Genomic DNA, 16,652 nt, shown 5'->3' on the forward strand with positions numbered 1-16,652 from the left:
CCCACCCCCACTCCGGCCTATCACCCTCACCTTGAACTCCTTCCACCTATCACATTTCCAACACCCTTCCCCCAAGTCCCTCCTCCCTACCTTTTATCTTAGCCTGCTGGACACACTTTCCTCATTCCTGAAGAAGGGCTCATGCCCGAAACGTCGATTCTCCTGCACCTTGGATGCTGCCTGACCTGCTCCGCTTGTCCAGCAACACATTTTCAGCACAATTCAGTTATGTTTACTTTAGTAATGGAAAGGGACAGGTATATACTGCAAGGCAAGAGTTATAGCTAGGGAAAAAGACAATTACGATGCGATTAGGGAAGACTTAGGATGCACAGGATGGGCACAATTGAAACGTGGAGTTTATTCAAGGAACAGCTACTGTGTGTCCTTGATAAAAATGTACTGGTCAGGCAGGGAGGAAGTGGTCAAGCGAGGGAGCCGTGGTTTACTAAAAAAGTTGAATCTCTTGTCAAGAGGAAGAAGGTGGCTTATGTTAGGATGAGACAGGAAGGCTCAGTTAGGGCGCTTGGGAGTTACAAGTTAATTAGGAAGGACTGAAAGAGAGAGCTGAGAAGAGCCAAGAGGGGACATGAGAAGTTGCTAGCAGATAGGATCAAGGAAAACCCTAACGCTTTCTATAGGAATACCAGGAATAAAAGAATGACTAGAGAAAGATTAGGGCCAATCAAGGACAGTAGTGGGAAGGTGTGCGTGGAGTCCGTGGAGATAGGAGAAGCACTAAATGAATATTTTTTGTCAGCACTAACACTAGAAAAAGAATGCTGTCGAGGAGAATACTGAGACACAGACTACTAGATTAGCCGGGATTAAGGTTCACAAGAAGGAGGTGTTAGCAATTCTGCAAAGTGTGAAAATAGATAAATACCCTGGGTCGGATGGGATTTATCCTAGTGAGAATGTGTATAAACTATAAGCAGGTACGAAAAGGGTTAAGTTCAGCTAGTTTAACTTTGACAAGATAAGAACTTGCAGTAAACCATGAGGTGCTGGAGGCAAGGGCAGTGGTTTAACAAGGCGAAGAACATCTAGTGCATAATGCCAGATGGCTTAATCTTTACTGTTGATGCTTGTTGATTGTAACAGTCACCCAATTAATATAGATATTGCCTTATTTGGATGCTGCCCCGTAAGTGACCATATAATTCCTTAAGAATCTGTTGTTTGAAAGAAGACCAAGAACTCATGTCCTTGTGTACATGGGCAATCGTGCTCTCTCCAGGACTTCGAATAAAGGTGAAGAAGGTAGAGCCATACTGCGTCCGAGTGTTTGCTTCGACTGATAAGGAAACGGGATGACATTAGGATTCTCTGGGAAGCCAGGGAAGAGATTGCAGAGCCTTTGGCTTTGATCTTTATGTCATCATTGTCTACCGAAATAGTGCCAGAAGACTGGAGGATAGCAAATGTCTCCTTGTTCAAGGAGGGGAGTAGAGTCAACCCTGGTAATTATAGACCAGTGAGCCTTACTTCAGTTGTGGGTAAAGTGTTGGAAAAGGTTACAAGAGACAGGATTTATAATCATCTCGACAGGATGAAGTTAATTAGGGATAGTCAACACTGTTTTGTGAAGGGTAGGTCAAACCTCATAAACCTTATTGAGTTCTTTGAGAAGGTGACCAAACCGGTGGATGAGGGTAAGGTGGTTGGTATGATGTATATAGATTCCAGTAATGTTTGATAAGGCTCCTCACGGTAGGCTATTGCACAAAATACAGAGGCACGAGATTGAGATTGATTTAGCGGTTTGGATCAGAAATTAGCTAGCTGAAAGACAGAGGGTGGTGGTTGATGGAAAATGTTCATCCTGGAGTTCAGTTACTTGTGGTTACCGCCAGGATCTGTTCTGGGGCCACTGCTGTTTGTCATTTTTATAAATGACCTACATGAGGGCGAAGAAGGATGGGTTAGTAAATTTTCTGATGACACAAAGGTTGGTGGAATTGTGGATAGTGCTGAAGGATGTTGCAGGTTACAAAGGGACGTAGATAAGCTACAGAGCTGGGCTGAGAGGTGGCAAATGGAGTATAAAGCGGAAAAGTGTGAAGTGATTCACTTTGAACAGAGCAACAGGAATAAGTAGTACTGGGCTAATGGTATGATTTTTAAAAATCACAACACCAGGTTATAGTCCAACAGGTTTAATTGGAAGCACACTAGCTTTCGGAGCGACGCTCCTTCATCAGGTGATTGTCGAGGTATGATTTTTGGTAGTGTAGATGAGCAGAGGTATCTTGGTGTCCTTATACATAAATCCCTAAAAGTTGCCACTCAGGTTGATAAGATTGTTAAGAAGGCATACAGTGTGTTAGCTTTTAATGGTGGAGGGACTGAGTTTAGGAGCTACAAGGTCATGCTGCAGCTGTACAAACCTCTGGTGGGGCCGCACTTGGAGTATTGCGTACAGTTCTGATCACCACATAATAGGAAGGATGGGAAAGCTTTGGAAAGGGTTCAGAGGAGACTTACTAGGATATTGCCTGGTATGGAGGGAAGGTCTGATGAGGAAAGGCTGAGGGACTTGAGGCTGTTTTCGTTAGAGAGAAGAAGGTTGAGAGGTGACTTAATCAAGACATATAAGATAATCAGGGGTTAGATAGGGTGGACAGTGAGAGCCTTTTTCCTCAGATGGTGATGGCTAACACGAAGGGTCACAGCTTTAAATTGAGGGTTGATCGATATAGGACAGATGTCAGAGGTAGTTTCTTTACTCAGAGTAGCAAGGGTGTGGAATGCCCTGCCTGCAACAGTAGTAACTTGCCAATCTAAGTGCATTTAAATGGTCTTTGGATAAACAAATGCATGAAAATGGAAAATAGCGTAGGTTAGATGAGCTTCAGATTAGTTCCACAGGTTGGCATAAAATCGAGAGCCGAAAGGCCTGCGCTGTAATGTTCTATGTTCTTAAATACAGAAGCTACATTTGCTATTTTCCCAATATTAGAATTTTGGAAGATTCTAACTATATTTGGAAAATTAAAACTTTCTAAAACTAAAACCATTTCCTCGGTATCTTTGCTTGTTGATTGCAAATATTTTAAGTTGCCCACTCTCCCTTTCACCTCATAATTTTTGGAATGTTATTTGTGCCTTTTTAGTGAAGATTGCTATGAAATCTCTGTTCAAAGCTTCCATTTCCATATTCCCATTATTCATTCCATAGACTCTCTCTTTAGAGGTCCAAAACACAATTTAGTTACTCTTTTCCTTTCAAAAAACTTGCATAAACTCTTAGAATTGATCTTAGGGTTTCTAGCTCATCTTTACCCATGCTCTAACTTTTTTTAAGCCATCCAATGCTGTTTTTCAATTGTCCAATCTTCTGATTTTCCATTAATCTTCACAGAAGTGCAGACCTTTTCATTAAATTTTACTTTACAGGCAGTGTTTTAAACCCGCTGTCCAAAAATTGGAGATTTTTCAAAACTGAACATCTGTACCATGTTTCCCATATCCATCTGAACTAAAATTAGGAAAACCTTGTGATACAATTCAGCTCTGCACTACATTGACGACATGTGGCATCAGACTACTTATGTGCTTCACTGTATGGGTCTATTCCCACCAAGTGGCTGCATCTGGCCCTGTTTAGTCCAAACTACCCAGCCCAAAATCCAGCATGGCTTCAGTCCAAATATTGCCGGTTTTAAAACATTGTACTTTAACTTCCTTAGTTAGCTACAGTTCACGTATCCTTCTCCTACAGTTTTTGTCGAGCATTATGAAGTATCTCCTTAAATGCCTGCCATTGTATCTCTACTGTCCTATTCTTTAACTTCATTTCCTTGGTGCCTTTAGCCAGATTTGTCATCTTTACACTCTCGCAATTGCCTTTAAGTTTAAATGCTTATCATAGATCCACTCTTCTCTCTCAAACTTATTCTGTTTCATAATTATGTTATGATCACTATTACGGGGAGGTTTCTTTATCATAACATAATTAATTAATCCTATCACATTGCACATTATATGGATAAATGTATGGTGATGCACTTGGCAGGACAAACAATGCAATGGAATACATGATGAATAGGAGGCTGGGAAGCACTGAGGATCAGAGGGACCTTGGTGTGTATGCATTGATGGAAGTATCACTGACAAGTACCAATGACTGGCAGAGAATTTAGAGGAGATATGAGGAAAAATGTTTTCATCCACAAGGTGGTAGGAATCTGCAACTCACTACCCGTAAGGTTGGTGGAGGCAGAAACCCTGGTTGTTTTTGACTGGCATGGATGTAATGGCAGAAGGGCCTTTTACTATGCTGTACACCTCTATGACACTTCAACTGACAACTTTCTGTTTGGCTCTAGAACATGCAGTTCAAAAGACATTTCACCAAAAAGAACTCATCTTTCAGGCTACCTTTGTCAATCAGATTCAGTCATGATTACTCCTGTTATTTTTCTATCGGTACACTCTCAAATCCTGATTTCAACCTGCTTCACACAGTTCTGTTGGTCTTTGTCACGACCTTAATTTGTTTCACATTCCTCAGAGTCCACCTCAGAGAGATTCTAATCATCAGCACACTCTTGCTGGTCTGCTTCACAATCATCCTGACTACTGCACACTCCTTGTCTCCTGCAATATGAAAGTGACATTTGCGTACTTTTCCCAGGTCTCAAAAACAAATTATGGAACAGTAAATTCTGTAGACATTCCTCTGTATTTGTCACACTTGAAATGGCATAGAGAAATGTTATCTAGTTTGCAAAAGCAAACAGTTAATTTTTCTGTCCGCATAACCAAATAAGAATGTAACAAACATTTCCTTACCTTTTTACACAAACATCAATGTGCCCCAACACAGAGTTTTCATTTGTGCATAATTATTTGTTACTGAAATTATCATGGAATGAAATAATTACAATACACTGTTTGAACATTTCATACACCATTATATTTTGCTGAAATCCTACGTAGACTGTATCTGGTTTATCATAATTATGAAGACTTTTATAGATAGCACTCAAACAAACAAACTGGCATGCACTCACATACTAATGGAATTCACATAAGTTGACTGAAAAATTTAATCAAGTTTGTAACTATCAGAAAAGCTGGTCACACTGCACAATAAAAGTAACCATATACAGACATATTGCATACTGGCTAAGCACAGGTCCTGTTCATGAATTTAAGGTGCAATGTTAATGGCATCTGTGGCATGAACAATCACAAGCTCTGAGTAGAGCTGACATTGAATATGGAAGGCTGAAATTCACCTAAATTTTTAGAAAAAGAAAACCCACATGGATTTTCATTGACTGTTGCACAAATGCACAATACATTCTGTGCAGTGCCCCATACTAACACACCTGAATCACAGAATAGTTATGATGCAGGAGATGCGCTTTTGGCCCTTCATGCCTGCATTGATTCTATTACCTAATGCTATCTCCTGCCTTTTCCCCATATCCCTCAACATAATTATTATCCAAATAATCATCCAATGTCCCTCTTGAATGCCTCCATTCAACATGCCTCAACCACATTTCCAGGCAGCGCCTTCTGTACCATAACTACTTACTGTGCAAAAAAGATTCTTCTCCCTCACATCTCCTGGTTTATTTGCATATAACTTTAAAATCTATGCCCCCGGGAGAGTGGTGGTGGTGGGGTGGCAGAAGAGGAAAGGATGGGAGGAGGGGGGAAAGAGAGGAGGTGGGGCAGAGAAGAGGTGGTGGGGCAGAGAAGATGAGGTGGGGAGGAAGAGGAGAACAAAAGGAGAGAGGATGAGGAGGAAGAGAACAAGGAGCGAGGAGAGGAAAAGGAAGAGGAGGAAGAGAATGTTGGGGGGGGGGGCGAAGAAAAGAACCTTTTTTTTAAATTACTGGCACCACTAATTTCTGGTGCATCCCTGATAAAATAAAATTTTACCATATTTCAATCACAACTCATTCTGATTTAAAATGTTTGAATTCTGCTTGTCCAGAAATTCAACTAATTCTCTTTTATGTTACATTATCTGCCTCAAGTGATAATTCAAAACCTAAGGCCTTTGTCACTAATCAGTGGAAAGATTCTTTCACAAGGAATCCTAAACATAAAAATAGAAAGCGGATCACTAACACCAGTGCTTCATCAGAGGCTCACTGATGATGTTACCTAGTATGGTGATGAAACATCTGAAAATGAACCCTCCAGCTCAATGAGCAAACTGACATCCAGAACCTCAACCTGAGCTACAAATCTCAAAACTCACTACAGTTTTTCACTATTTATCTTCTCAAAATATCCCATTCTGTGTTCTCCCCCCAGTACAGAGAAAAGCCTCAGTGATGGAAAACATTAGGAGGCACTAATTAAGTATACATTTACCTATACTGGTCTCAAATTACTTAGACCGCAACCTTAAAATGTTTTCAGAAGAAGTCTATTAACTTTTCATTTGAATGCATCAATGCTCTTTCCCTACGAATTCTATTGCACAGATTGGCCATTTATTTATTGAATGAATGTCTCAGATATTCCATCACTGTTGAGACAAATTCAACTGACAGTAGTTCTCCTTAAAATTACTTACTTACTTATCAACAGCTTTTTCAGCTCAGATTTAAAGTCTGGGCGGTCCAAAATGAGCTCCACTGAAGATAACTAGAGAGAATTCATGCAGACATGGCACTGGAGGCTAAGGTACACCACATATTGTTAATACTTTCTGCCGTATTTACGGATTTAAAAGGTGCAAAAGTCTTTTTGACAGCGACTGAGTAAAAGTGTGTGGGTAAGGTGAAGGGGCAGGGTGATAGTTTGGTAGATAAAGGGATAGTTTGCCAGTCAGCCTAGATTAGGATAGGTATAGTTGCGCAGTCATTACCCTCCAAATTCTGACTTTAAAAAGGGGAATTGCCAATGGGAAAATCTACCTTTCCAGGCAATTTCCATGGAGTCAGCTGCACCAGGGATTCTGTTTGGTGCAACATGCAACTCTAGTAATATACTCCTCCACAAGGACTGTATAGCCATAAGAATATCTGGGCCAATGTTCCCACAGCTTTGAATTTACCTTCCTTCAAGTGCAGGCCATATTCCTGTGTTTTAATCTTAGACAAAATGAAGTATCTCATCATGGTCTATTTAGCCTTTTCAGAAAACAGTAGTCATATCACTTAGCAAAATCCAATACTGCCGTCATTCTGGATGCTCTTTCAGTATCATTACAACAGCTGGAATTTTAAAAAAATATTTAGTAAACCTATATTTAGTAAACACAATATGTTATCTACATGACCAAAATGAGATTGGTGCTGCAGTGTTGTTACAGTAGTTAACTGCAATTCTGCAAAAACCCATGGAGGGGTGGTAGGGGAGAAAGAAAATCAGTTTCACATTCCATTTATACTTTAAGAGAAATTATGACCTACTTCACAATCCCAGGTAAGTTTTTTTAAAAATAAACTTACCTGACCCATTTTCTTTGTTGCAAGCTAAGCTTCTCTGAAATTTATCATGAAGTTTCTGATTAAATTGACTAATTTTGTTGTATTTCAGATTCCGTTATCCTTCTATTCACCAGATAGTTGTCTGTATTCTTATCTTTACAAACATGAACAACGTCAAATATTGCTGGAGAAAGTTAAGGGCTTTGTTGGGGAGGAATTTGTTATGTGTTCAGGAAAACCTTTCCAATCAATATGTCAATGGTCCTATGCGAGAAGGATAAAACCCGACCACCTCTTTCGAGATAGGGCAGGGAAGTGACTGAGGTGTTAGTCGGGGAGCACTTTGGGACTAGTGACCGTAATTTTATTAGTTTTAAAGCAGTTATGGAAAAGGTGTGGTCCACAAGTTAAAGTTCTAAATTGGGCAAGGCCAATTTTGATGGTAGTAAATTTCAAATTTTAACTGGGGAACACTGTTGCAGCTAAAAGGACATCTGACAAGAAACAGGCTTTCAAAAGCAGGATAACAAGAGTTCAGGACCATCATGCTCCCGTTAGTGAGAAGGGCACTACTGGCAGGTGTTGGAAGCACTGGATGACTTGAGATATTGAGGCTCTGGTCAAGAAAAAGGAGGCATGAGTCAGGTATAGACAGCTGGGATCAAGTGAGGAGCATAGGGTGTGTAGGAATATACTTAAGAGGGAAGGCAAGAGGGCCAAAATAGGATATGGGATAACTTTGGCAGATATGGTAAAGAAGAATTCAAATAAATTGTACAGGTATATGAAGGGCAAAAGAGTAATTCAGTGAGAGAATAAGCCCCCTTAAATGTCAGAAGGTGTCTGTGTTGAGTCAATGGAGATGGGTCAATCCTAAATGAATATTTCTTGTCAGTATTTAATGCAGAGAAAGACATGGAAGTTACGGAATTCAAGGAAGTAAACAGCGATGTCTTGAAGAGTCCACATTAGACAAGAGATGGTGCTGGAGGTCTTAAAGAGCATAAAGATAGATAAATCCCCGGGACCTGATCAAGTGTATCCCAAAACATTGTGGGAAGGTAGGGAAGAAATTGTGGTGCTCCTAGCGGCGATAGTTGTATTACTGAAAACCACAGTGAGGTGCCAGAAGATTGCAGCGTGATGAATGTTGTGCCATTATTTAAGAGAGGCTGCAAGGTAAAGGCAGGGAACTACAGACCAGTGAGCCTAACAACAGTGGTGAGTAAGTTATTGGAAGGGATTCTGAGAGACAGGATGAATTTGGAAAGATAAAAACTGATTAGGGATAGTCAGCATAACAAGAAGAAATAAAGAACAAAAGAGAAGTACAGCAAAGCAACAGGCCCTTTGACCCTTCAAGCCTGTGCTGATCATCATGCCCCATCTGAACTAAAAATGAAAACTTTTGCTCTTACTCAGTCCTTATCCCCATATTCCCTTGCCATCCAGGTGCCTCTTAAATATTGCCAATTGGCCTGCTTCCACCACCTCTTCCATCAGTGCGTTCCAGGTTCCTACAACTCTGCATGGAAACTTCCCTCTGACATCTCCCTTAAACTTTCCCCCTCTCGCCCTGAACCTGTGCCCCCTTGATATTGAAACTTCAATCCTGGGAAAAAGCCTCTTACTATCCACCCTATCTACGCCTCTCATAATTTTGTAGACCTTTCAGGTCTCCTCCCAGGTGCCATCTTTTCAGTGAAAACAATCCTAATCTTTTTAACATTGCCTCATAGCCAATGCCTTTGAGACACGGCAATATCCTGGTGAACCTTCTCTGCGCACTCTCCAAATCTTCCACGTCCTCTGGTAGTGTGACAACCAAAACTGCACACAATACTCCAAATGCGGCCTAACAAGAGTTTTATACAGCTGCAACATGGTTTACCAACTCTTGTACTCCATGTCCCAGCCGATGAAGGCAAGCATGCCATATGCCTTTTTTATTACTTTGGCCACCTGTGTTGTGACTTTTAGGAAACTGTGGACCCACATGCCCAGATCTATCTGTATGTTAATGTTCCTAAGGATTCTGCCATTTACAGTTTAATTCACACCTAAATTTGAACCTCCAAAATGCATCATTACCTCACATTTGTCTGGATTAAACTCCCTTCCATTTCTGTGCTCAAGTCGCTAATCTATCTATATCTTGTTGTATCCTTTCACAATCCTCAGCACTATCAACAACTTCACCACAATGTCTCACAAATTTGAAATTTTTGAAGAGGTGCCTAAGAACGTAGATGAAGGCACAGAGGCAGATGTCGTCTACATGCACCTTTAGCAAAGCCTTTGAAAAGGTTCCACATGGTAGCCTGGTTAGTTAAGTTAGATTACAAAAGATCCTAGAGCGCTGGACAATGGATACAAAACAGGCTTGATGGCAAGAGATGGTGGTGGTAAGGAGCTTTCTTCAGACCAGAGGCTTGTGACCAGTGATGTGCAGCAAGGACCAGTACTGGGTCCAGTGCTATAATTTCTATAAACAATTTGGATTAGAATAGGATTTGCAAATAACACCAAAATTGGGGGCATAGTGGACAGTGAAGGAGTTATCTAAGAGTACAATGGAATCTTGATCAAATGGGCCAGCGGGCCAAGGAATGGCAGATAGAGTATAATGCACATAAATGCATTTTGATAGAGGCAAACCAGGGCAGGACTGACACAGTTAATTGTAGGGCCCCGGAGAGTGTTGTCAAACAGAGAACATAGCTAGAGCTGCAGGTACACCGTTCTTTGAAGTGGCATCACGGGTAAGCATGATGGTGAAGGCAGTGTTTGGTACGCTTGCCTTCATCAGTCAGAGCAATGAGTACACGAGTTGGGACATATACTGCCGTACAAGATACGAGTAAGGTCACATTTGAAGTACTGTGTACAATTCTGACTGCCCGACTGTAGGAAGGATGTTATTAAACTGGAAAGTGTACAAAAAAGAAAGTGTACAAGGATCTTACTGAAACCGGAAGGGTTGAATTAGAAGGAGAGGCTGGATAGACCAAGACCAGTTTTTTACCCGGAGTGTAGGAGGCTGAGGAGGTTTATAAAGTCATGAAGGGGAGAGATAAGGTGAACAGCCAAGGTGAACACCCAGACCAACCAACCCAACCGCCCCGTGGCTGAACACTTCAACTCCCCCTCCCACTCCGCCAAGGACATGCAGGTCCTTGGCTTCCTCCATTGCCAGACCATGGCAACACGACATCTGGAGGAAGAGCGCCTCAACTTCCACCTAGGAACCCTCCAAACACAAGGGATGAATGCAGATTTCTACAGCTTTCTCACTTCCCCTCCCCCCACCTTTTCTCAGTCCCAAACCTCAGACTCAGCACCGCCTTCTTTTCCAGCAACACATTTTTAAGCTCTGATCTCCAGCATCTGCAATCCTCACTTTCTCCTAGCCAAGGTATTTTACCCAAGCTAGAGGGATCCAAAACCAGAGGGGATAGGGGAAAGATTTATAAGGGTCCTGAGGGGCAATTTTTTTCCACAGAGGGTAGTGCATGTATGGAACAAGTTGCCAGAGGCAGTGATGACGGTGAGTACAATGGATAGGAATGGTTTAGAGGGATATGGGTCAAACACAGGGAAATGAGTGAGATCAGTTTAGGAAACTTGGTCAGCATGAATGAGTTGGGCTGAAGGGCCTGTTCCTGCGCTTTACGACTCTATGACTCTTTGATTGGGTAAATCAAATTGAAAAGCATAGTTTCAACAATGAGTGCATTAGGGTTAGTTTCCTTGAGCAACATGATACGGAGCCAACCAGGAAGCAAACTGCCTTGGATCTTGTGATTGCTAATGAGCTAGGTTTAATAAATGACCTGTGAGTATAAGATCCCCTCAGAAGTAGTGATTATAAGATGATAGAATTTAATATTCTGTTTGAAAATGAGAAACCTGGGTTGGAAATAAAGGGAACTACGATGAAATGAGGATACGATGAAATGAGGATAGAGTTAGCTAAAGTGAACTGGGCAGATAGATTAGCAGGAATAACAAAAAGCAAGCAGTAGCAAACATATATGGAGGTAATTTTGGACCCTCAGTTAGATCTCTGGGGAGAAAGCAGCATTAATGTTGAGTCAAATTAGTTATCTTGTTCACCAGGTAACATTAACTGGTATTTAAAATGCCAACACGTAAAAAAAAAAGTTGGTGCCTTTACACTTCATCAAACTCTTCGAAGTCCTTTTCAAATATTCTCAAAAATAGTTACAGATTCCACTGACATACCAATGCTAATGTTAATGTTGCCAGATCTGAGTTTTGCCCATAATTTCTGCTTTCGTTTCAGATCTCCAGATCCGCAGTCCTTTGGTTTATACAAAGGAACGTCGATTATCCGAAGGATACGGGTGGGAGTATTTCGTTCAGTTAATTGAATGCCAGGTAATCGATGCCGGATAACATAGCTGGCCACACATTGCGATCTTGTTCGGATCTTCCGAAATTTGGTTAATTGAATACCGGATAATCAAGGTTCCTCTATATTAATATAGACAATGTGACTGAACAGATCTTTCACTGTGAGCACATTTAGCTAACCATTTTACCAAACAAAAGGAAAGATGTTCATACTTTGTTTTGGTGGGGTGGGAGTGTAGGCCAGGAAATAAAGTTGAATTTTGATCATCTCTGTGGGTTAGATTTTGCCTTTTCAGTGCAAAAAAAAAATTAATCTCTATCGTTTTATCATAATTTGGAAAAGGAAAATGTTTTATCAGAAATATGTCCCAATTAAAAGTCAACTATAAACACAAATTATTTTAAATACTGTGACACTTAATTAAGCAATTATTACAGTTATTATAGAAATTCACCTTTGTAAGATCCAGCATTTGGTGGGAAAACATAAGGAACTATTAAGTAACACAAAATATTAAGAGTTCATTGCGCACATTGAAAGGGGTGGAAATAGGACAAGTTAAGAAACAAGATGTGCTCAGAATAGGTACGCATGGCAGAAAGATGATCAGTTCCCATCCGTAAGCAAAACATTAATCTCTGCCTCCATTTTGATTCAATTTCTTGGTAATTTTATTTTTACTTGTTACTTCCACTGCTAAGGAAAGGCTGAGGTAAATGTTTTCATTCCTGTCTGTTACTCTATTTGTAAGCAACATATATTGAAAAAAGGACAGAGTTCAACAAAACTTGGTCAGAAGTGACACGATACCAGGTTATAGTCCAAAATGTTTATCTGAAATTGTGAATTCAAATAAACCTTTTGGACTATAACCTGATGTCAACTTCTGACCTCGTCCACCCCAGTCCAATACCGGCACCTCCACAACAAAACTTAGAATATAGACAGGATAAGGCCTCAAGTAGGAATGGCTTAGTTTTGGGAAAATGCAAAATTTGGGTCCTGGATGAGAAAGTGTAGGTATGAGCAGGTAGGGGTAGAGTTAAGTTTTGAGTTTTGAGGAACAAAGGTTCAGCTAAGCATGACTCAGATCAGATCAGAACTTGCAGTATATAATGAGGTACTGGAGACAAGGTTAGTGGCTTAACAAGGTGGAAAAGCATTCATTGTGTAGAGCCATTTAACAAGATGGAGAGGCATTCAGTATGTAAAGTCAGTTAACAAGGTGAAAAGTATTCATTATGTGAATCCAGTTAACAAGGTTAAGAACATTCATTGTGTCACAGCAGATGGCTTAATCTCTACTATTGACACTCAAAATAAAGATGAAGGATGTAAAGCTACACCGTATCTCTGATAGTTTTGCTTCAACTAATACGGGGATAGGAAAACGGGATGACATGGAGTTCTCTTCTAAAGTTGGGAGATGGGGCAAATTATTCATTTTTTAAATAAAGAGTGTCACATATTGTTTAATGTTGTGGACTATCTTAGGTGCTCTGATACATTTCGGTAATGTCAAAAAGTGAGACGCTGGAAAAGCATAGCAGCTCAGGCAGCATTCAAGGAGAAGGATTTTGTCAATGTTCAGTAACCAGCAATTCAATGTGCACTCCGATCAAATCAGCCACACAAGCTGATTCTAACAGAGATCAGTGCTTATGTCAGCTCTCTTCAACGTATACATGATGGGTTCTGACAGAGATCAGTGTTCATGTCAGCTCTCTTCAAGGTATACATAATATGAAGTCACAGTTCTTTGTGTATGCTGACCACCTGCCCATCATTGAACATCAAGACATGGAACAAAATATTCTCTAGAAGTCAATTTCAGAAAATCAAGATTCTGATTAAATGATGTAAAGACTGCTATTTCAGCCTTCCACTTGAACAATTCAAAGACTAGGGACCAACGATGGATGACAGCCACAAACCAATGCTAAAATGTCTTATTAACCACTCTCAATTACAATGACCCATATGCAAACAACTTTAATCTGGAATCTGTAGCATACAGAAAGCTGAAATTTCTTTATATGTCAGTGGAATCTGTAACTGTTTTCAAGAATATTTGAGAAGGACTTCTAAGAGTTTCTATGATATGTAAAGGCAGCAATTCTTTTTTTAATAATAAAATACCAGTCCATGTTACCTGGTGACTCTTGACCCCGAAACAGGACATGGTGAAAGGAAATTAAGACCAAAAGCCATAGAGCCAGTCAACAAAGGACAGTTGCTCATCTATCCAGATATGACAAGTTAAAAGTAATCATACCCTCATAAATTATATGAAAAAATAAATAAAGACTCCAACAAAAGGGTCAGCAGATAGCTACAAAGAATCGCAAAAAGTGCAGAGACCAAACTTAATACACCAATGGCCAATTTGATACTACAAAGAGCAATCTTACGCTGTCTAAATCAAAGACTACGTGAGAATTGCCCTGATCTGAGAAATTCAGTGCTGTGTCAAGCAAAACATTGTGGTTTTACTGAACTTATTTGAAACAGGAAAATCAGTTGAGATACCAATTATATCTCACTTGCATTTCAATAACTACTTATTGCATGCTGGTTATCCATGACTTTCCTGAGCAAAATGGACAAAATTAACTGGGAACAATATGCTAATATGCACTGAAATTGATGATATAAAATAATCTGATCAATTCAATAAACAAATAGACATCATATTCACACAAACAAAACACAAGTTAACATGTGAACAACTATGCTGATACAAGCTTCAAAATCAAGATAAATTTTAATCCCACTTTGCTGAAAATGAATAGGCCTTAAATTATTACATTCAACATTAATTAAGTTGGTATTTAAATGCAAATTAAATCCAATAGGATTCTAGTCAACAACAGAAAATCTGTAGTACAAACAAGAAAGCAAAACACTCACCGTTCTTGTTTTAAAGCATATTCTAACATTTTTATTCTTCTTACTAGGTCCTTCTTTAAGTTTTCCTGACCTTTCCTTTCTCCTTGTAAAAATGCTATCCGAGCCTGTTTAACAAAGAATTAAATAGATAAATCAGTATATCAATATTACTGCAAAGATTTTTTCAAATCCTCAAAAATAAAGAAAAAATTATTAAACAACACTGGTACTCATGAAACATCATGTGCGCTAGAGGGAAAAAAGGCGAAGGTAAGCAAATATATTTCATTGAACAGAAAGTGAACTTCAAACCAAATGAGGATATGGGTAACACAGTACAAAAGGAAACAGTCTAAACTAAAAATCTGTAAACTTTGCATGTCCTGCTTAACCAATAGGAATCCACATTTGGAAAGTTAGTTTTCCATGGTCAGAGAGGCTGTTCAGCTACTTATGGCTTAGCATTTTGTTGCAACTCAGTAACTCTTGGTAGAACAAGAGCACTTCCATTATCTTCATTACAGGAATAAACGTAAATTGAAGTTCACGAAAAAAATCATTGATTTTTAATTATTCTGTGAAGAACATAACAGCAACTATACAATAAAACAGTGCATGCAGATACCAGAGGTTTCTGACAGTTAAATGTACTAATAATGGCAAACACAGACAGCTTCAACATTATTACCACAAATTTAATATATGGAGTCAGAGTTATATAGCACAGAAACAGATTGTTTGGTCCAGCTTGTCCATGCCAACCAGATATCCTAAATTAATCCAGTCCCATTTGCCAGCATTTGCCCCATATCTCTCTAAACCTTTCCTATTAATATACCCATCCAGATGCCTTTTAAATGTTGTAGTTGTACCAACCGCCACCACTTCCTGTGGCTGTTCTTTCCAGCAACACCCTCTGCGTGAAAATATTTCCCCTCAGGTCCCTTTTAAATCTTTCCTCTCTTACCATTTCTCTCAAAATCACTAACAAGTGGTCATTTCTGATTATTCAAAGGGCAATTCTCTCTTTGGTGTTGGAAGCTTTTTAAAAACTGATCCCCATCACAGCTGACACACAAATGACAGGAAACGCAAACACATGCATCCTAAGATGGTTGAGCAACAAATGAATGCAAAAGGAGCAAACCTGAGTCCAGTGAAACTTTGTTGATAGATGACCCAAGCTAAATGCAGGCCAACCTTTTTGCTCTTTTTAAAGATTTTTCAATCAATCTTCTGACATCAAGTCCACACAACTAATTTGACATTTCAAAGAATGACAATAGAAATTGTTTATTAAAAATGTGATGAAGTCACTTCAACTGTACAACATAAAATAACAATATGGCAAATAACAACAGACAAAAACTGAAAGATGCTAATTAAAGCTTTCAAGGCCGAATTCTCTGTTCCATTCCTGAGAAATAAAAGAATGACTAGGGTAGGAATAGGTCCAGTCAAGGATAGTAGTGGGAAGTTGCGTGTGGAGGCTGAAGAGATTGGGGAGACACTGAATGAATACTTTTCGTCAGTATTCACTCAGGAACAGGACATTGTTGCCGATGTGAATACTGAGTCACAATTAATTAGAATGGACGGCTTTGAGGTATGTAGGGGAGAGGTGTTGGAAATTCTGGAAAGGGTGAAAATAGATAAGTCCCCTGGGCCTGATGGCATTTATCCAAGGATTCTCCGGGAAGGTCTTAGAGAGAATTGTAAGGGATAGGGTTTATGAATATCTGTGTAGGAATAATGTGATCAAGGATAGTCAGCATGGTTTTGTGAAGGGCAGGTCGTGCCTCACAAACCTTATTGAATTCTTTGAGAAGGTGACTAAGGAGGTAGACGAGGGTAAAGCGGTAAATGTGGTGTATATGGATTTTAGTAAGGCATTTGATAAGGTTCCCCATGGTAGGCTACTGCAAAAAATACAGAGGTATGGCACTGAGGGTAAGTTGGAGGTTTGGATTAGGAATTAG

At 39.7% G+C, this 16,652-nt stretch overlaps 1 protein-coding gene across 4 annotated transcripts in view; it reads right to left on the reverse strand.

Moving 5' to 3' along the window:
• Positions 1 to 16,652, reverse strand: part of strn3 (striatin, calmodulin binding protein 3) — a 190,492-nt gene that overhangs the window by 129,885 nt on the left and 43,955 nt on the right. For 3 of the 4 annotated variants that reach the window (XM_043698050.1, XM_043698049.1, XM_043698052.1), the window contains exon 2: positions 14,695 to 14,798. In XM_043698050.1, the coding sequence (XP_043553985.1) occupies positions 14,695 to 14,798 (104 nt within the window). Of the gene's footprint in view, positions 1 to 14,694; positions 14,799 to 15,820; positions 16,009 to 16,652 lie in introns of those variants that run through there. The other variant, XM_043698053.1, reaches the window with a different exon arrangement.

This window comes from Chiloscyllium plagiosum, chromosome 10 (assembly GCF_004010195.1).
Source record: "Chiloscyllium plagiosum isolate BGI_BamShark_2017 chromosome 10, ASM401019v2, whole genome shotgun sequence".
NCBI lineage: Eukaryota > Metazoa > Chordata > Chondrichthyes > Orectolobiformes > Hemiscylliidae > Chiloscyllium > Chiloscyllium plagiosum.